This window comes from Glycine max, chromosome 15, assembly GCF_000004515.6.
Source record: "Glycine max cultivar Williams 82 chromosome 15, Glycine_max_v4.0, whole genome shotgun sequence".
In the NCBI taxonomy this organism is placed as follows: domain Eukaryota; kingdom Viridiplantae; phylum Streptophyta; class Magnoliopsida; order Fabales; family Fabaceae; genus Glycine; species Glycine max.
This window is the reverse complement of record NC_038251.2, coordinates 41,514,242-41,536,473: the sequence shown is the minus strand read 5'-3', so window position 1 is coordinate 41,536,473 and position 22,232 is coordinate 41,514,242. Positions and strand designations below refer to the sequence as shown.

General features: G+C 30.5%; 2 protein-coding genes across 2 annotated transcripts; both read left to right on the top strand.

Annotated features, from left to right (window-relative positions):
* The first annotated feature begins 3,316 nt into the window (after positions 1-3,316).
* On the top strand, positions 3,317-6,066 carry LOC100816003 (putative 12-oxophytodienoate reductase 11-like). Its single transcript, NM_001255469.2, is given in 5 exon segments — positions 3,317-3,472; positions 3,679-3,819; positions 4,142-4,272; positions 4,389-4,535; positions 5,301-6,066. Coding segments are annotated over 5 exon segments (1,086 nt in total). The 5' UTR covers positions 3,317-3,398; the 3' UTR covers positions 5,894-6,066.
* A 7,992-nt stretch (positions 6,067-14,058) lies between these two features.
* On the top strand, positions 14,059-17,585 carry LOC100816529 (putative pectinesterase/pectinesterase inhibitor 24). Its single transcript, XM_003546636.4, has 3 exons — positions 14,059-14,714; positions 15,689-16,192; positions 16,738-17,585. The coding sequence occupies exons 1-3, from the start codon at positions 14,171-14,173 to the stop codon at positions 17,412-17,414; spliced, it is 1,725 nt and encodes a 574-aa protein (XP_003546684.1). The 5' UTR covers positions 14,059-14,170; the 3' UTR covers positions 17,415-17,585.
* The last annotated feature ends 4,647 nt before the right edge of the window (positions 17,586-22,232 follow it).

The window sequence follows — 22,232 nt, the reverse complement described above, 5'->3', positions numbered from 1 at the left end:
TCATGTTTCAAACATGTTTAACACAATTGCGCTACAATTTAACACTGGTTCCTAACTAAGAACCTACACTTTCTCTTTAACACTGCACATAAACACTGGTCGGGTTATTGTATAATTCATAGCTCACGATATAATTAATGTAACATCAAGTGTTAAACACATTCACTTATTTACAATCGAATATCATGTCCACACTTTAGCATCTCATAACATCACATCAACCATCTCATAACATTCCTAATGATATTCATAAGGTACAACATACACATGTTCATCAAATTTAACCATAATATTCTCAAACTCCAACACTTAATAATTTTTGGAATCATACTATAACACTCTACAATATTATTTACATAAATTATTAATATAAATAACAACCTCTCTATATATATAAGCTAGCATACATCATATTGAATCACAAATTACAAAGTAAGCTTTCAATGCACAAATTCTAAATAATTATATGAACACTTTGGTCAATTTCAATTATGATATTAACTTTTTAAATTATATATAAAAACCTAAACAACAAGAAAAAGAGAAAATACAAAATCAATATCTCTCTCTAAATTTCTCCTTTATTTCATCAATTCATATTAATTAGAAAAAGTACTCGATTTATAGGGTTCACGCTCAACACAATAGCATATCAATTCCACAACAATTGGTCAGTCAAACATATATAATTCACTGTAATAATTATAAGGATAAAATGAAAATTGCAAAAACACCCCAAAACTCATTCCAATTGATATCTCTAAGGATCCCTACATATGTTCTCACTAATTCCCAATTGTGAATAACTCATCCCTTACCTCTAAGCGGACTCACGTGTCTTTAGCCAGCGGACTCACGTGTGTTCAGCCAGCGATAGAAGCATCTCTAGCGGTTCTCTGAGATCCCTCCAGTTATTCCCCCGACTGCTTCAATAGAATTCCCAAACGTCAGAGAGACGGAGAAGAGATTGAAGCCTCCACTTGTACTGTCTTCATGTGATTCCTTTATCTCCCTCCACGAATATTATTTCGCAAATCCCAACGGTTAAAGTGTGCGAAATTAAATTTAGAACAACATATCCAAATTTCATGAAAATCCAACGGTTAATGAAACCGGAATCGTAATTTTACCGAGACAGCTCTGGGTTTCTGCGGGAAAGAAAAATGCTAAATGCGAGGGGTATTTATCTTAGCTTAGACATAATATCGAAATTCCCAATGGTGAGAATGCTCGTAATTGGGTTGCGAACATGGTGCTCAAATTTCACGACGATCCAACGGTGAACGAGTTCGAGATCGTTGTTTTTCTGAGATAGGTTAGGTGGCCTGCAGGAAAAAGAGAGGGTTTTGGGAGAAGAGAGAAGAAACAACATTGCGAGGTAGAGGAGGCTGAGGAGTCAGTCTGAAAATTGACCTAGCATGTTGTTATTTATAGCTAGGGGCATTTACGACCTATTGTTTACTCTATTTATTTATTTATTATTTTATAAAAACAAACTTTATTTTATTCTCTATCAAACAATTAAATAAAATACCCTTTTTATTTTCTCTCAAATCATTATTTTAATTAATAATTATATCTCCTTATTTATTTATTTATAAAATCTCATCATTTTTTTAAACTCTATTTATTTATAAATAACAATCTTTTTTAATCTAGTTTACGAAAATTGGGATGTTACAAAAAGATGCACTGCTACTCCTGCATTTTCAGCTGCAACCCTAGCCCCTGCATCTTCAGAAGACTGCAACCCTAGACTCCAGCTGGCCTGCAAGGTGTCTCGCCAATGGGAGAGGCGAGACCTTCTTCACGTGGCGTGTCTCGCCAATGGTAGCAGCGACACCCCCTCCACGTCAGCTGTCTCGCCATTGGTGATGGCGGCACCCATGCATGCACGCCACGTCAGCCAGCTTCTCGTCATTGGTGATGGCGGCATCGTTATCTTGCCATTGCTTCTGGCGGCACCCCTATAAAAACAGACCCCCTTTGCAAATAGTTTGAAAAGGGACCCTGTTTGGTAAATAGTTTCTAAAAGGGTCCCTCTGTGGTAAATTTGCCATACTTCATCATCAGATATATTGATTATGACGTTTTGAGGGCATTGCTACGTGCATTCCAACAAAATTGTTGTTATACTAATGACTTTCATGTTATTAGCACAACATTTTAACCAACTAAGTTAATAAGTCAATTATATTATAAAATAAATAATGTTGTTATACATAACACTAAAATTTCTAATATATATTTAATACACATGTAAATTTAAATAATAAATTTGTGACAATTAATTTTGATATAATTCATACGAATTATTTAATCTGTATATTTTTTTATAAATAAAAAATATTTACTATTAAAAATCTAATATATTAATAAATTAAAAAAAACAGTTTTGAAAAAAAAATTAAAAAAAAGACACTTATGAATTACGTGATCCATATAAGTCATACGAATTAGCTCATACGAATCACTTAATTCCTAAGTATTTTTTTTTAATTTTTTTTTCAAAAATGTTTTTTTAATTTATTAATATATTAAATTTTTGATAGTAAATATTTTTTATTTATAAAAAATATAGGAATTAAATAATTTGTATGAGTTATATCAAAATTAATTATTTAAATTTACATGTCCATTAAATATACATTAGAAATTTTAATATTATATATAATAACATTATTTATTTTATAATATAATTGACTTATTAGTTCAGTTAATTAGAATATTATGTTAATAACTTGAACGTTACATGTTCCATACTTACATAGATTGTTAATTAATTAATTCATAATAAATATTTTTGAAAAAAATCTATATTATTTTACAAAAGGACAAAATGAAAAAAAATGCGAAATTACTGAATCTACTCCGAGCAATTTCGCTGGGTCCACTTAGGAGTGCCCGGTGTTTGAAATGAAAGAACGTAGGCTTACAAGTACACAACTGAATGTTAACGCAATCCCTTACATCATATCATCGGATATTGACTAGTAAGCAAAAGATATTCAACGCTATCAACATTATTCAAACAAAACGACTCGAAATTTCAAATACAATTTCTCTGTGATCACTAATGTACTTCCACAATCATCATATAAGATATTATTGACTTATATTAGCATATTAGGTTTAAAGGTACAAGCACTTACACCAAAGTTGAGATGTACAAATACACAACGTAATTAACGCACTCCCTTACATCATATCATCGGATAATTGACATTTGACAAATGAGGACTTTGTTCCATGAAAGCAATCGCCCTAAGATGTATAAACATAAACTACAAATACACAACTGAATCTGCATTAACACAATCAAAATAATAAAGGAAAGGGCAACTAGGGAGAAGGCAGAGAAAGAAATAGGAAAGGAAACCAAAGAATTCTACACAAAAATGGCTGAACAAAAAAATCATGTCATCCCTCTTCTTACTCCTTACGGGATGGGGAACTTCAATCTATCCCACAGGTACTTTCTCTTGGTGTTTAATTTTTCTTATCATTTTATTTATTTATAATATATATTTTTTTAAAGTACATACTAAGACGTTGACATCCAGTTAATTTGATAGGTTAGCTTAAGCTTATATTCATGGCCTACATTCATTAGCACTTACAAGCTTTACTTTAAATGTATTTATGCATCATATAATTGTGTTGCTTTTGCATCTTCAGAATCGTTTTGGCACCACTATTTAGAGCAAGATCTTACAACAACGTTGCTCAGCCCCATGCTATTCTATATTACTCTCAAAGAGCTACCAAGGGAGGTCTTCTAATTACTGAAGCCAATAGTATTTCACCCACTTGTCAATAGTACGTAATTAATTTGCATTTAAATTGACTACATATCATTTTTCACATGATGTATACATGTATGGGTTTTATGATATTAAACGAGAACAAGAGGAATAAATGAGAACTATAGATAGATAATCAAGATTAAAATTATTTTAAAGTTAAACATGATTACTTAAAATATCATATAACTTTTCAAAAATTTATATGATTTTTACCCATTTTAATTTTGACCATTCATGATAAGATTTAATCTTCTATATATATTTATTCTCTTCCTCTCGCATGATAAAATTCATCTCATTTGATGGTACTCCCCCTTTTGGTGATGTGTTTAAAGCCATCCAAACGCAGTTGGTATATGGTCAAAAGAGCAAATTGAAGCATGGAAACCCATTGTGGATGCTGTTCATGCCAAAGGTGGTATATTCTTCTGTCAGATTCTTCATACTGGAAGGGTTTCAGATCCAGGTATATAACCAACTTGATGACATTTTCATGTATAATACTATTTGTTTTGAATTACTATTTCATTGTCATTTTTTTAAGAATATAATTGATCTCATGTTCCCTAATTATCTATGCAGATTTTAAGCCCAATAGACAAACCTTAATATCATCAACCAACAAGCCATTGACACATAATGGCATCGAACCAAGGGCACTAAGGACAGATGAAATTCCTCATATCGTCAATGACTTCAGGCTTGCTGCAAGGAATGCTATTGAAGCAGGTAAATAACCAAACATATGTATATATCCAAATCACCTTAATTAGCACAAATGTAATGCATGCACATAACTAATAATCAATTAATTATACATAATCTTTTAAATGTTTGAGTATTACTTTGAGAACACATGCAGATGTCATAAATTCAAACAACAAGGACTAATTTTCACCTCATTTAATTTCATCCAACATCCTTTCATCAACACGACATATATCTTTCAAAAGTTTTATTTTCTCACACTTGTTGAATAGACTCATTTAATTTCATCCAACATCCTTTCATCAACACGACATATATCTTTCAAAAGTTTTATTTTCTCACACTTGTTGAATAGACTTTTATTTGAGTTTAGTGGAGATCATGTTGTCAACCAATAAAAAATTATTATTTAATATAACTTTTAAAACAATTAAGATAAAAATTAATAAATTTATCATACATATATAATAATTCATAATCAGATGCAATAGTATAAAACTACTTGATCATTAGTGTATAATCTATTTTCTCCTTCATTTGTATTCATTTCTCCCTAATTAATTTCCTTTATATCATAATTAAATGAAAAAAAATTCATACTATACAGGGAATAGCACGGATATAATAATTAGTTTTACATAGGTATAGTCTTCTTGATTCATAAAAATTGACCAAGTAAAATGCAATCATATACCTGAGTGGAGTTTCACTTTAATATGATATAGTCATGATGTTAAACTGTGATTCTCAAAGATATTCAATTCCTAACCGCAATTGCAATTGTAGGGTTTGATGGAGTTGAGATACATGGGGCACATGGTTTTCTAATTGATCAGTTTTTGAAAGATCAAGTTAACGACAGAACAGACAAATATGGTGGATCCACGGAGAACCGTTGTCGCTTTGCATTAGAAGTTGTTGAAGCTGTTGTAGAAGAAATAGGGGCAGATAGAGTTGGAATAAGACTTTCACCCTTTTCAGACTACAATGAATGTAATGACTCTAATCCTCAAGCATTGGGTCTCTACATGGCCAAATCACTTAACAAACATGGTGTGCTTTATTGTCACATGGTTGAGCCAAGATGGGACATTTCTGGGGAGAATAAGGAAACCCCTCACACTCTTGCACCAATGAAGAAGGCCTTTAATGGCACTTTCATTGTTGCTGGGGGTTATGATAGAAAAGAAGGGAACAAGGCTGTGGCTGAGGAGAAGGCAAATCTTGTTGCTTATGGTCGTTTGTTTTTGGCTAATCCAGATTTGCCTAAGAGGTTTGAGGTTGATGCACCACTCAACAAGTACAATAGGGAGACCTTCTACACTCCTGATCCAGTTGTGGGTTATACTGACTATCCATTTCTAGAAGGAAGTTCTTAATTAAGGATCACATGAACTAGAAGGGTGGATTTACTCTTATGTTTTGCATTATTTGATGTTTAAAAGTTGTTTGATTTGGGTATATTTGTATTTTTCACTCAATTATATATTGTAAGATAACAGCATATTGTTGCACTTAATAAGAAAATATTTAGATTGATTTATTGTATTAATTAATGAGTATTATAGATATTGTGTTAATGATATATTTTTGTTAATTAATATTAATAAAATAATAAATTAGAATCTATTTATCTATTTATAATATATAAATCCTTATGTGTGAAGTCATATGTTGTCACATCAACTTATTTGTCTATGTGTCAATACATAAAGAATTTTATCTTTTATTGCATTTCTCCTCTACTAAAAGATCTATAAATCTATCCCTTTCATTGTTCATTTAAATTTAGGTTAAGTTGTCAAATGCAGTATTTGTTCTTTGTTCTCTCCTCTCCTGAATCCTCTAAATTGCATTTCCCATTTGATGTTGCAATTCTCACAAGAAGTCAAATGAATGTGATATTCACATTTCTTTTTCTTATATTATTCTTCATAAGCATTTTCCTGATTAGAAGTTGAGACACCTTTTTGTAAGAAAATTCTTTTTATTGAAATTCTTTTCATTTTCCATTAGAGTTTCTTAGGTACTGTGAAAGCATTTTTCTGATTAGTAGTTGAGACATCTTTTTGTAAGAATTTTTTTTTATTGAAATTCTCTTCATTTTCCACTAGAGTTTCTTAGATACTGTTAATTTTTCTTATAATGATACTAAATGAGCTATGTCAATAAACCAATTAAAAAAACTAGAACAAGATTCGGGGGATGTTGAGCTCATCAAATTTGGGACACGCCGAAGTAGGGAGCTACTCTCATTGCTAATGTAAGGTTTATTTTTGTTCTCCTATGATAATGTTGAAAGGCTGATTTTTCGTTATTGACATTATGTTTCATGTATTTGTTTTTGTGAATCCTTTTTGTAATTTGCACATAATCAACTAATAAGAGGTTATAAGTTCAACAAAAAATATCTTTTTTTTCTTGCACTAAGAGTGTTCCCTTACATCCTCATAGCAAATGGAAATAATCGTGGATCACTCCTTGAAGAATGAGAGTGTGAAATGTATAATTTACAAGTATATGACAAATAGAGATTTATCGCATTATTTCTCTTAGTTATATACTCGGTTTTGGTATGAAAACCAATCAAATGTTTATGTAGGGATATTTTGCTTTACAAATTATTTGTTAAATTATAAGTTTTTTGTGATTGTTTATAACATTGTGTGATTAAGAAGTGTAGAGACACAATCAAACAGAATTTGAGGCATTTATTAGCCATGGCTTCTGATTCTGGCTGGGTATTGAGGGATGGAAAATTCAACGCTGGTATGTAAAGTTGTGATTCTGTTGAATTATATAGTGTGTGTGATTAAATGGATATTAATTGAATTTATCTTATTCAATTGGTATGTAATCAAAATAAATATTAGCTCAAAACGCACTTGATTCTTAATTTTGAGAAACACAATGCACCAACAAATGAAAATCCGTATTTATGGTTATCAAGTTACATGATCAAATTTTGTCAAACAAATAAAGTTACATGACCAGATAATTGACATATTAAGTCTATTAATTACAAATTAATTAGCTATTGATTATAAAATTTCAAGAATACTCAATAATCAATTCAAACTGTTAATTAATTATCATTCAATACTATTAGTACTAGTTACAAATTATAAAATTATTATTTACTATTAATATTTTGAAATATCAGTTACTCAATACAAATTCTAATACAATTATTACGTTTTCGTTATCACACAAATGTATAAATTAATTTTCATTAATAAAATATTTATATTTATTACAAATTTTAATTTGATTAATTTTAATATATGATATTCTAGAAATATTTAAATTTATTTAAATCATTAGTTTTTTTAGGATATTTAAATAATTTGTTTAATTTAAATAAATGTAATGTTATTAACACTCGCGTAATCTACCAATATAATTTATTAATATAACAAATCATATATAAAATAGGTTTCATTACTCATTTGGTCCCATAGTTTATTTTTTTATCCTTATAGTTTTAAAGTGTTTTTTTTAGTCTCTATAATTTACATTGTAATTCTCTTTTAGTCCCTTTAGTTTGAAAGTAGTTTTTTTAGTCTTTGTAATTTACATTCTAATTAGGGATGAGAATAGGTCAGACCAGACTTTGAAAGACCTGAGCCTAGTCTACGATGAATTTTTGAGGCCTGAGCCTGGCCTATAGCCTATCAAAGACTTTTATTTTGGGTCGGTCTGACCTCTTTAAAAGTCGAGCCTGGACTGATAGCCTTTTTAAAAGTCTTCTTCACGATAAATATTTAATATTTTATAGAGTAGGAACGTAAGAGGACAGTTAAAGGAAAATGAAAGTCAATCTCACACCAATTAAAGTCTTACTTGAACAAAAAATAATATATATATATATATATATATATATATATATATATATATATATATATATATATATATATATATATATAGGCCTATCAGGCTTATAAAACTTTTTAATAAGTCTAAGTCTGGTCTATTTAATTTAATAAGCTTTTAAAAAATCTGAGCCTAATCTTTTAATTAAATAGGTCAGTTCAGGTCAAACTTTATGTAGGTCAGGTCGTAGGCCCCTCTAGGCCGGCCTGACCTATTCCCACCCCTAATTCTAATTTTTTTTTAGTTCTTATAGTTTGAAAGTGATCTTTTTAATCCATATATTTTATATTTTAATTATCTTTTAATTGTTACCATCAATATGAGTAATATTATTAATGACAATTAATTACAAAAATATTAGCAATTACTTCCTAACTAATTTATGCAAGATAATTTGTAATAAAAAAATTTCTCCTAAGAAAGATTCAAAAGATAGATGCAAAAATTATAAATAACATTTAATTCCGTAAATAATAATTTGTCTAAAAAGAGAAAAATTGTCATTATTTTTGTAATGAATATTATAAAAAGAGAATAAAATATTTTGTCATGAAATAGAATAAATAAATAATTAATAATAAAATATTATAATTTCTATAATCAAAGTATTTAAATAAAAATAATAAATTTTGCTATTAAAATATTATATATATATATATATATATATATATATATATATATATATATATATTAAAAACATAAGAATTTAAATAAATAAAAAAAGCCCCTCCCACATAAGTAGGTGCTGCCTCAAACAATATTGAATTAATTCACGATTCTTTTCTTTAATTCTCCAACGGCTACATGCTACCCAACAATATAACTTGAAAAGAAGAAAGAGATTAGCAGGTATAACATGTTTATGGTTATATTATATATATATATATATATATATATACGGCTACTTAACTATCACTTTATAATTTTTTTCCTTCCTATTTGTGTTGTTTCTATACGATGAATGATTAAAAAGGGGTACAAAGGTGCTTTCCAATAAAAGAGATAAAATTTAATTTAATTACTTACATTTTATTATTTTTTTCTTTATGTATATTATATTTTAAAATGTTTCTCTCATTCTCTCATACTTAAGTTTGTGTTATTGACATAAAATTTTAAAATTTAAGTAAAATTTTTTTAAAAAAATTATCATTTTATTAAAATCACACCTTTATTTTTCATCAACAAGTAATTTAATTTTTAAAATTTTATTTTGTAAAATTTAATTTATATACTTAGGGCCTCCTTAGTTGGGTAGGAAGGAAGGGAAGGAAGGAAGGGAAGGGGAGAGGAGGAAATTTTTTCTTATTATCTTCAAATCATTTCTTGCTCCACATTGATCTTTAAAATGAATATTTGACTAAATTAAATAATTTTGATATTTATTTATTTAAGATGCTTCTTTATCATCTTAAGTATTGTTTTCAATTCAACTTATTTAATAAATAAATAATTTTAATTCAATTAAGTCTATATCATACTTTTTTCTTACAATAATTTTTTTTTATATTTTATTTACTTTAATAATTTTAATTTAATTACTACCAATTATACTTTAACAATTGTTTTCCATATGAGTATTCAATCAACTCAACTTCAAGAATCTATATCAACCTAGACAATCTTGATTTTGCAAAGTTCAACATAAGATAAAATGAACTTCCTTTTATTTTATTTTATTATACACATTTTGTAACATCAACAAACAAAATTGTTAGTTTATTCTAATTTTTTGATTGATGTAGTTAAAAAATCAATTCTAAATAACTACTTTGTAAAAAAAAAATTGGAACAACATCAAATAAAAGAAGTATCTTCTCCAAGTTCTGTCAATATTGATCTTGACAAGAGAATGTCAAAAAATAGGAGATCTTTGCAAGATATAATGTTCATGAAATGGGTATCAGGATCACAGGTATGCTAACCTACCATGACCTTCATATTCATAATATTCAATAATACTTTATTTTTTCTTAGTTTCAACATATATAAAATAATAGGATAATGTATTCACAATTCATGCAAAAATCAATGAGATCAATGATACGTTTGGTTGTGGTTGGAATTATGTAGCATTTGAGAGATGCCAAAAGAAAGTTACAAAAAAGGAAAATTAATACACATGTAGAGAATGCAAACAACCATCCAATTACCCAACAACAAGGTTAATTAATATTTGTATATAATGAATTATTTTTTATAAGATAATTAAATAAAATTTAAAATTTTTAAAACCATTTTTAGGTTCAGGATACAATTGAAAGTCTCTTATGACATCGATGTAGCAACATTCACAATGTTCGATCGAGATGCACAACAAATTCTAAGGACAATGACATCTAAACTCCTTCACATCCAAAATGCAAATAAGGTTGACATACCCTAATATTGGATTTCTATTGCAACACACTTTATTTTTATTTTTGAAATCAAGCTCACACCTCACAATTGGAAGGAAGAATTTCAAACCTATACTGTCACAATTCCCAAAAATATCATTCAACATGATCCTTTCCTTAAAGAAATTAATCAGGTAACCATGTTTATAACTTATTTACATTTTTACTTCTTGTATAAAATATTAATAGTTTCGTCCACTAATTAATATTTTTTATTAAAAAAAGGAGTTCCCTTCACCACAACAAATATCATCAAATGAGTAAGATGAAGAATTAATTATTGGTCAAAGCTATAAGCTACAAGCATTCAACAAGTCAAAAGGTGCATCTTCATCATCTAATGAAGAATTTTATAAAATTTCACAAAGTTCATTAAGAAAAAAGGTGAATAAACAAACTATCACGAGTCAAAGCCCAAAGGTACAACTATCCAAGAAGTCAAAAGATGCATCTTTCATCATCAAAAGAAGAAGAAAGTTTATTAAAGAAAAATGTGAAAAAATAATTTGTCATGAGTAAAAGATCAAGGCTATAACATCCAAGAAGTCAAAAGATGCATCTTCATCATCAAATGAAGTTTATTCAATCTCATAAAGTTCATTAAGAAGAAAAGAGAATAAACAAATTGTTCTAACATCATGTGTCAATCTTACTTCAAAGTTTAAAAATGAGTACACTAAAGAAAACAAAAGTCGACAAGTCAGCTGCAAAAGGAAATAAATACAAAAAAATATATTTAAATGAACAATTTTCAATATTTTATTTGCATCATTTATATGTGTTTTATTATTATGATTGACTATTTTTCTTTCATTAAATATATTTCTTTGACTGTTTTATTATGTCAATTTCACTTTAATCTTATATTATTCTTGTAAAATTTATACATAATACATCTTGACGTTAATCAACTTTAGTTAGTGGTTAGTCCCTAATTTTAAAATATTCCTTTATAAATATATTGATAAATAAAAAATATCTTAATTTATACATCATATCATTTTTTATCTCCTTTAATAAAAAATAATATAAATATCATTGACAATTATATTTTAAAATTTAATTTATCAAACAAATAATTTATAAAACTGCCCAACACAGAGGTCTGTACCTAGTTATTATTAAAAGCAATTCGATGTCAAATTGGAGACAAAAATCCAACATTTTGGTGAAGCCAGGGGGCACTAATTAATGGTACTCGTGTGATTGATAATTGTCATTTCTATCTATAGTTTATGAATAATTATGTTACATCTTTTATGTTTTTTAGTTTTGTTGGTGTTCATTTTAGTTAAATTTTAAATAAAAGCTTAATTTATTCAGGATTTTCCCGTTTGTGATTGCGTCTTGCAAATAATTTTACTTCAAATTTATATTCTGTTTTCTTTTATGGTTTGAATCTTTATTGACCCATAGCTTTAAATAAGAATTTTTTACATCAGTTATAAATAACTGAGTGATACACACTTTGTACATTTGACAGAAGAGAGAGTATAAACGTGTGTGATGGCTTTGGATGCTTTGAGACTCAACTTCTATTATTTCTCTATCAAAAGCTTAATCCCCCATGATTATGAGTAACTAATATCATTCTTGTTGGGATTTGATGTAATTGGATCTCCTCTATGTAATTAAGTATCGTTGTTGTTTTTGTTTCATGCTTATTGTTTGCTCTTAGCTTGATCACCTGAGTGCATGATTCTATTTATTTGATTATAATTGGAAAAATTCAATTGAATTGCAAATGGAAGAAAATAATCAATGAACTTTATGCCTAGATAAAGGTTATTGATCATCTTTATATCTTTATTTTTAATGCAAGTCAATTAATTATACTAATCAAGAGATTAATATGGTGATTAAGGAGCTTAGGTTCTCTCGCTCAAGGGATTAAGATTAGAATAAATTGTGGGTTGATAACACAAATTTAATTGAATAGGAACAACATAGTAATGCATGTTAGGTTGATCAAATGAAGTTAAATCCCGACTCATTGATACAAATCCTATTTTCTACGCATATCAATTTTTTGAGAAAATTTCTAAATCAGCTTTCTTCCTTTAAACTCTTTACTTTTATGAAATTGTCTTAAATTTTGGTTACTTCAATTCTTAATCTTCACAGCATATTTAATTTACTATTAATTATCTAATTATCACACAACTTTTTGTGGAGATGACTTCACTTGCTACTTTATTATTTGAACGATTTGATACTGTTTCTAAAATCTCAATAGTGACACATTGAAATGTAATTTTTTTTATTATTAATAAGTATTATAAATATTATGTTAATGATATATATTTGTTAATATTGATAAGAGAATAATTAAAAAACATCATTAAAAGCAATTCGATGTCAAGTTGGAGACATATATCAACATTGTTTATATAGATTTTAAGTAATTTGATGTCAAATTATTAAAGGAAAATTTTGGGAAAAATTATTTTTGATGATATTTTGATTAGTGGCTTTTGAGTAGAAGGTTTAAATTAAAATGCTTTAATCAATTTAGTTTATGAAAATTTTGAGTAAAAGAAATGAGAATTTAAAGATTTAAGTAAAAAAGAAAAAAGAATGATAGAACTAAAATTACAGCAATTAAAATAAAAGAATTAAAAGCATATTTAAATAAAATATTGATGTAATTAATATCAATATATATAATTGTTGTTTGGATAAATTAACTGAATGTATACTTACAATGAGTAAAATAATTTTCTTAACAATATAATATTATAAGTAATATTACTTTTCAATAATATACAAACCTTTCAATGATTTTATCTATTACCTGCAATGTGCGTGCGGGTCACATTCTAGTTTTGATAATATTAGTGACTGGATTTTTTTTATAAGTAATATTGGTGACTAGATTAATTATAATTTTAGGATCTACTATTCAATATATTACTCTGGACCACGAACTACAACTGTATTTAAAAAGATTACCTTTGACTTTCCTCATCAACTACTACTTTCTGGGTGACAATCTACTTCAAAATTTAAATATTATATGTACCTATATATATTCATCTACTCGAAAGAATAAACACTACTTGAGAAAACCAAAAAGAAAAAAAAAAGCTAGCTAGTGCGACTCAAAAAAATAAATCATATATGTGTAACATGTCAGCCACTCCATTCAACATGCAACAAAGGGGTTAGTGCTTTGCACGTAAACCGCGTAACTCTCTACCAAACTTCAACTCACTTATATACACACTACACATATATTTTATTTATTACAAGTAACACAACTCATGCACTCTACCAAACAAAACATACATATATACACACACACACGCATATATATATATATATATATATATATTGTCACAACAATTAAGCTAGCTTCAGGACACAAACCAGCTAGCCTTAACCATGTCCTTCTTCAAATTTTACGGCAAGGTCGATGAAGCGGAGCACGCCATGCTCGAAGCTCGCCGCAAAACGCGAAAGCGAGTCACCATCATAGCCTTGTCCACAATAGTCCTCGTCGGAGTTGTGTGTGCTGCTGTATTTGGAACCGTTGCACACAACAACAACAACTCAAATAATGATGGTGTAAATAATGCACCATCTCTTTCCAATTCAGTGAAGGCTGTTTGTGACGTGACACTTTACAAGGGCGCGTGCTACAGTAGCCTTGGTCCTCTTGTGCACTCGGGTCAGGTTCGACCTGAGGAGTTGTTCTTGCTGTCTATTGAAGTTGCCCTAGCTGAGGCTTCAAGGGCTGTTGAGTATTTCTCTCAGAAGGGAGTTTTTAATGGCTTGAATGTTGATAATAGGACCATGGAGGGGTTTAAGAACTGCAAGGATCTTTTGGGTCTTGCGGTTGATCATTTGAATAGCTCTTTGGCTTCTGGGGGGAAATCTTCGTTGTTTGATGTCTTGGAGGATCTTAGAACTTGGTTGAGTGCTGCAGGTATTGTTTATTTATATTCATATGTGCTTGATTAAACTTACTTGTCATCGTGAGAGCTAGTTAATTATATTTTGACCCACTAGAAATTGATTTGGTTTATTCGTGTGGCATATATGCTGGTTTTGGTAGAGTCATAAGTCTTATATTTAACCATTTGCATATTTAATAACTTTCAGAAAATGTTTTTTGTTTCATTTCTAATTTTTTACAAATAATTAAAAAATATCATTGTGTTTTCATTTTCTTTTTATATTTTTAAATATTTGAATAGTAAATGAAAAAAATTATAATTTTTGTTATTTTCATTGTTTTATATATATGTTTAAAAATATAAAATAAAACAAAGTTAGGGGACTATTTTTTTTATAATTACTTATAGAATAAAAGTAGAAAATATTTTATTGATCCAAACAAGTTAAATACTTATCCTTATTGGAGATGTATGTAGTGAGAGTTTTATCTTTTTTTACTTTAGTGAGGGAAATAAGTAGTAATCATTATATTTTATCATTAATAATGATGAAGATTAAAACAAACAAGTCATTTAAATATTTTAAAAAGTCACATTTTTTTCAGTTATTGCATGTCATTGAATTTTTAATCATCCATATATATATATATATATATATATATATATATATATATATATATATATATATATATATATATATATATATATATGTATGTATGAATATTATATCGTTTTAATTTTTTCCTCTCATTTTCATATAAATTAAGATGATATTCCTCTGCCAACAAATTTGCATTGATGGCTTTGAGTTTTCATCATATAAGAGCTCTATATATTAGACCAATGCTTGATGCATGCTTCTCATATCTTGTTATTGGAATTTGAGCATGCAAAGGATAATAGGAAACTTATTTTCCCTCATAAATTTACCAAAACTCAAAAGAAAAAAGCATTATTGAATAATTGAAGATCATTGTTTATCCGTGTGCTTCTGTTGAAACAGGTACTTACCAGCAAACTTGCATTGATGGCCTTGAAGAGGCAAAAGAAGCCCTGAAGACCAGTGTTGTAAACAATCTAAAAAATTCTACAGAGTTCACCAGTAACAGTCTTGCCATTGTTACTTGGCTCAACAAGGCTGCAAGCACAGTGAACTTGAGGCGCTTGTTGAGTACTTTGCCACATCATATGGTAGAACCAAAGTGGCTTCATTCTAAAGACCGGAAGCTGCTTCAAAAAGATGATTTGAAGAGGAAAGCTCACATTGTTGTAGCAAAAGATGACAGCGGGAAATTTAAAACAATCACCGCTGCACTTAAACAAGTCCCTGATAATAGTGACAAGAGGACTGTGATCTATGTGAAGAAAGGAGTTTACGATGAAAATGTGAGAGTGGAGAAGACTAAATGGAATGTCATGATCATTGGTGATGGTATGAATGCCACAATTGTATCTGGAAGCCTTAACTTTGTGGATGGCACCCCAACATTTTCAACCGCAACATTTGGTATGCAACCCTTTTCATTCAGTTGGCATTAGGTTTAAACATGTTTTTAGTTTCTGAAAATTACATAATTTTTCCTCTAAATTAGTTCCTATTTAAATATTTTTCAATTTCATTTTTTGAAATTTCATGTTCAATATATAGATAAGTTTTATGTTGGCTCCTGAGGGCCTAACATGATCCTCTTCTTTTACCTGGGCTTGGGATCAGCTATGAAAACATATATATAAAGATTTGGTCTTTATTTGAGTCGAATGGCGATCCATATAGCTGACCTTATCTAATGAATTCAGACTTTTGCTGTTTATATTTTTAAAATTAACTTATGTACTTTTAGTTCCTGAGGAGGAACTAAAAATGCATTGTTTATGTTAAATATAAGGACTAAAAGTATATGAAATTTAAATAGAGACTAGACAAAAAATTAAATTGCATATTTGGGGGAACAAAAGAATATCTAAACCTTTTGTCGTTTGATTATAGTCAATATTGCTTTTAAACACATTTGGATATGTAGTAACATCTTTTGTTTCTATGATGCAATTCAGCTGTGTTTGGGAGGAATTTCATTGCTAGGGATATGGGATTTCGCAACACAGCTGGTCCACAGAAGCAACAGGCAGTGGCACTGATGACAAGTGCTGATCAAGCAGTTTATTACAGGTGCCAAATCGATGCATTTCAGGACTCTCTTTATGCTCATTCCAACCGCCAATTTTACAGAGAATGCAACATCTATGGCACAGTTGATTTCATTTTTGGCAATTCAGCAGTAGTCCTCCAAAACTGTAACATTATGCCAAGGGTGCCTATGCAGGGCCAGCAGAACACCATAACAGCACAGGGAAAAACTGACCCCAACATGAACACAGGAATTTCAATTCAAAATTGCAACATTACACCCTTTGGGGACTTGAGTTCTGTAAAAACATATCTTGGAAGACCCTGGAAGAACTACTCAACCACAGTGTTTATGCAATCCACAATGGGGAGTTTCATTCACCCAAATGGATGGTTACCATGGGTAGGGAACTCAGCACCAGATACCATATTTTATGCAGAATTTCAGAATGTTGGACCAGGTGCTTCAACAAAGAATAGAGTGAACTGGAAGGGTTTGAGAGTCATTACAAGGAAACAAGCTAGCATGTTTACTGTCAAGGCTTTTCTTTCAGGGGAGAGATGGATTACAGCTTCTGGTGCCCCCTTTAAATCTTCCATATGATAACTTTGATACATATATAACACAATGTATGATGCAAATCTGTCTGCAATATTTTCTCATTTCCCATTATCTTTTTGCTTTTTATTATTAATTTGACACTATATATATATAATGATTGATTTAATTTGAGGCTTCTTTTGAAATCTTTGAAACTACTAGAGGCATTGCTACTTACGAGTACCCATTTGATACTATGTTTGCACCAATCTCTATATATCTCTATGTCTGGTCTTGAGTCTCCTTTTCTTAAACGTGCGTGCAATTCTGATCACATATTGAAAAAGGTTATATTGAGCGATAGCAATGTAGTCATAGATGATATTGAGTTCAAGGATTCGTTTCTTAAGTAAAAAACACTTATTTTATTTTATTTTTTTAAATTTAAACAAACTCATCCACTATTATTTGTTTTGAATTTGACAATAACAACTTGGTTCAATGAAACAAAACCCATGTTAATGGTAATCATGTTACATTATTAATTAACTAGATATAACAATCTAGAAGATATGATTATCAAACTCATAAATTAATTTATAAACTCAAACATTTACAAGTTTTCAAGCATGCTCCGAATTAACTTTATAACAAACTCATCTTTTGATAGACTGAGAACAGACTCGATACTCATGAGTTTAAGTTTGAGTTTGCGAGTCTGTTGGATTTAAACGTGCGTGCAATTCTGATCATACTAATAAAAAAAGGCCTTCAACATCGGTTCTGATGGTCTTTCTACATCGGTTATGACTCGTGGTGGTAGCCGGTGTCGTTGAAAACACTAGGCCTTTCAACATCTGTTGAACAACCATCTTTGAAGGACATGGGTACGAAGACGGGCATGGTACCAGACCCGTCTTAGAATGAGGATTGTTCTACATCGGTTGTGAAGGGACAATTGATGTAGAATGTGAGTGTTCTACATCGGTTATCAATCAATCGATGTAGAATGTGGAGTGTTTCTACATCGGTTATTAGTAAACCGATGTAGAATGTGAAATGTGGAGTTTTTTTACATCGGTTATTAGTCAACCGATGTAGAATGAGGCTTTTTTTCCCCGAAATTTATAAACCCAAGTCAAATTCCAGCTATCAAAACACAAATATATTGGCATGCCCTACACTAATACATGAAACAAAACTTCAAATTATCCATGTTAGACAAAAACGAGATATACTTTGGTTGTTGGAGAATTATTCCTTTTAAAACTTGTAAAAGAAATATGAACAGATAAATTTTACCAGGTATAAAATGAATTGAAGAAAATATGAAAAAGTAAGTCTCTTATTTTCCTACTGGCATCAAGGTAACTCAGATTGTGTGAGTTTTTGCTTCACTACACAAAATTAATATCTTCTAGTTTTATGCAGTGTTACTATTACGTTTAGCCCAATCAAACTCCTTAGATCTCAAAAAATGGCACATGAGGACAGAGGAAAGGTAAGGAAACAAGAATTTTTAGCTGCAGTAAAATCAAAATGTATAATAGGTAGTGATATGTTATACACGATATGATGATTAAATAAACTTAAAAAAATGTACAGAAATTTAAATTAATTAAACTAGGGAATATAAAATAATCACATCTGAGTGATACCAAGCAAACTGTAAATCCTTTGAATGAAGGAAAACATGACAAACCTTCGGATTGTCCAAGCGCTCAAGCTCATGGCCATCTGTTAAGCCTCCTGAGATATACTGCCATCCCAAGATATTACTTTCAAGGTCAGCATCAAGAAGTGTGTCCCAGAAATATTTCATTCCCCATTTCCAGGGTAGAAGCAACATTTTCACAGCAAAATTGGCGACCATGCCCATCCTAGTAATGCATTGCTTGGTTTTTCTGATTCATTTTCAAGACCAAGTTCCTCTAGTGGACATTCCTCAACTTTTCTTGTCATCCAAAGGAAGAGAAACAATGTCTCATATGTTTTTTGTGTCCATATATGTACACAATTCAGTATTTAGACAGGTTGATATAAAGAGAGAAGAAGTTGATCAGATTTCTGCTAGTTTCCATAATAGAATTGTGTTAGAACTAGACCTCCTTTCATCCTGCTTCTTTTTGTTATCTTACTCCTACAGATCACTAGATACTTTAATTCTTTTTTCTGATATTCAAGTGCATCACCTATACTTCAATAAGGATTAGCAAAATAAATGGCAGAAAAAGAAATGACTCCATCCTGGATGACCATGACCAAGATGGAATCTGGAACCACACTTTCCTCCACAAGTAAAACAGGCAGTAAACACTGATCAATAGGACAATCAGATAAAAACTAACTGAAATTGTGATTACTCCCTATTTGCCAACTTTCTCCATAGCTTTTGCAATCAACTAACCTATTTCTCTCTCTCCATTAGCAGATATGTCCCAACCTATCAATCTAAATTCAAAAATAGAAATTGAAGATAAAACTCTGTCCTTTGCAATATAAAAGAATAGGCTAGTTGAATAAGATGGAACAGGAATAGAAACTAGTATGATTGTTTCAAGGGAAGTGGCATATTACAAACTAGTGTATATTTAATACAAATAGATAGGTAATGCAGAATATCTCGAGTGTGCAGAATATTCAATTAATGAGTGTTGTCTTGATATTATTCACATATATTCCTGGTTGTGGACAATGTCAAACCCAACAAAAAGGGTCCATGAAAAGAAACAACTGAGAAATCAATATTTCAACAAGCTAAAAATTTTAACAAGAATTTGAAACATCTTAATGGCTAGCAAATACTACAATTTTTTTTTCACTGCTGAAAGTGATTATATAAATAAACCTTCAAAGCCAACCAGACACTTAAATTTTATACAATTATGTAAGTAACATATGGCTCAATGCTAGAGTTGGCTAACATTTGAGAAAATAATCAGTGTAGAAAGGAAGCATATACACATAATATACTAAGGACGAAAAAAGACCTATTAACTCTATCACATACAGGCCCTTGTAACAATGACAATATACATAAGGAATGATAATTTAAGAAAAAACTAAAACCAAAATCCAGAAATCATAAATCAGCAATGCACCTCACCTCAATAGTGACTTGGGAAGATTCCTTGGCTTTGGGAACCAGCAAGGTATAGCTTTCATCCACTCCAAACTGAAGCTGCAAAGAGAAAACAAAAAAAAATTCTCATTCGATTGGAGATCCACAGTGACTAATGACAAGACTAAAACAATGTATATAAGTAAGCTCAAACCCAAAATTATAATCACAAGAAAAAATTGAGAGCCCAAACCCTCACCTCCTTGTGGTCTGAATGGACTGTGTGATCTTTAAAGTGTCAACGTCGAATGCTGAAACAGAAGACACCAATTGTTCCCTCAACTTTCTGATGAAACTAAACCCGACACCAGCGATGTTCTTGAACACGATCCCTCTATATCGGTCGAAGGCCGCTCTGAGAATGGCGGAGCCACCGCCATTTCCGGCGACAGAGAGGGTGAACACGGGGTCAACGGAGAGAGTGTTGCCGCCTGAAGTGAACTCGCCGGAAGTGAACTCCAACGTTCCGTCGAGTGCCTCCATGCGTGTCCACTCGCCAATGTCCGACGACGTCTTGGACTACAGCTCCACCAGCGGTACGTCATCGTAGTTCTCGCCGAGGGGGTCCTCCTTGTCGACGGAGAGGTTGGCCGTGGCGGTGGACGCGGTGGTGATTTCTTGGCTTCAGCGGAGCTTCTCCAGCTTGGTAGCCTCCTTCTTGGTGGCCTTTTTGCTGACTTGGGCCTCCGACGATGCTGCGGCAGCGGCGAGGTTTTGGGAATCCGAAGATGACATCGTTTTGGCGTGGGAGTGTGGGTTTTGCGAGAGGTTTTTTTAAGCAGATCGTGTATAGTAGACCTCGTCACGTGGAGATCCACCTTTTTGCGAGGACGGCGTGGATCGTGTATAGTAGAGCTTCGCCTTTTTGTGAGCGGAAGCACAAGAGACGGAAGGGTTCAAAGGAAGTGCAAGAGACGAGATTGAAAGAAGCACTCGCTAGTCTGGGGATTTCAAATTAATTAAGTACACGCGTGGCAATTATGTAATTAGGGGAAAAACAACGACGTTTCTATATACAAACCCGTTGTTGTCTAAGTTGCCCCTAGTACATTCTAAGGCGGTTCGGTAGAACCGTCTTAGAATGTGTGTCATAAAAGAAAAATTATTCTTCTTAATTACAAAACTGCCACTGCGTGACATTTTAAGACGGTTACTTATAGTCGTCTTAGAATGCGCGTCGTAAAAAGGAAAGTTTTTAGTAGTGTCACATCTTTCAAAAGTTTTATTTTCTCACACTTATTAAAAGAACTTTTGTTTTTATTTTTTCTTTAATTTTTTTTGGTTTAAATATGTTTTAAGTTCATGATAAATTAATGATTTTTATGCTGAGTTCCTATTAAATGTTTTTGTTGTTTTAAATCCTTAATATATTAAAAGTTTTCCTTTAAATATCTGACATTAATAGGTCTTTGTTACCTGCTGATGTATTTGTTAATCTGACACATCAACAATAATATTTATACAAGCGTTCAATGCGGAAGTATCAGCCAAAGCTTTTCACATAATACTTGTGTCCAATGGGCTTTACACGAAATTGAACATAACTTTAAGTTTTCTATAATCCAACTTGAACATCTTGCTTAAGCTCTTTACTCAAAGTATTCATTTTGTTAACGTTTTGCGTTTGATATTCTATGCTTGTATAACCTTACTTGATATTCCTTTTGCTTTGAAAATGTTCTAACATTTACATATCTTGACATTTAATGAAACACATGATATTATGAGTATAAGTACAACCTTGATCAAAAGCAATACAC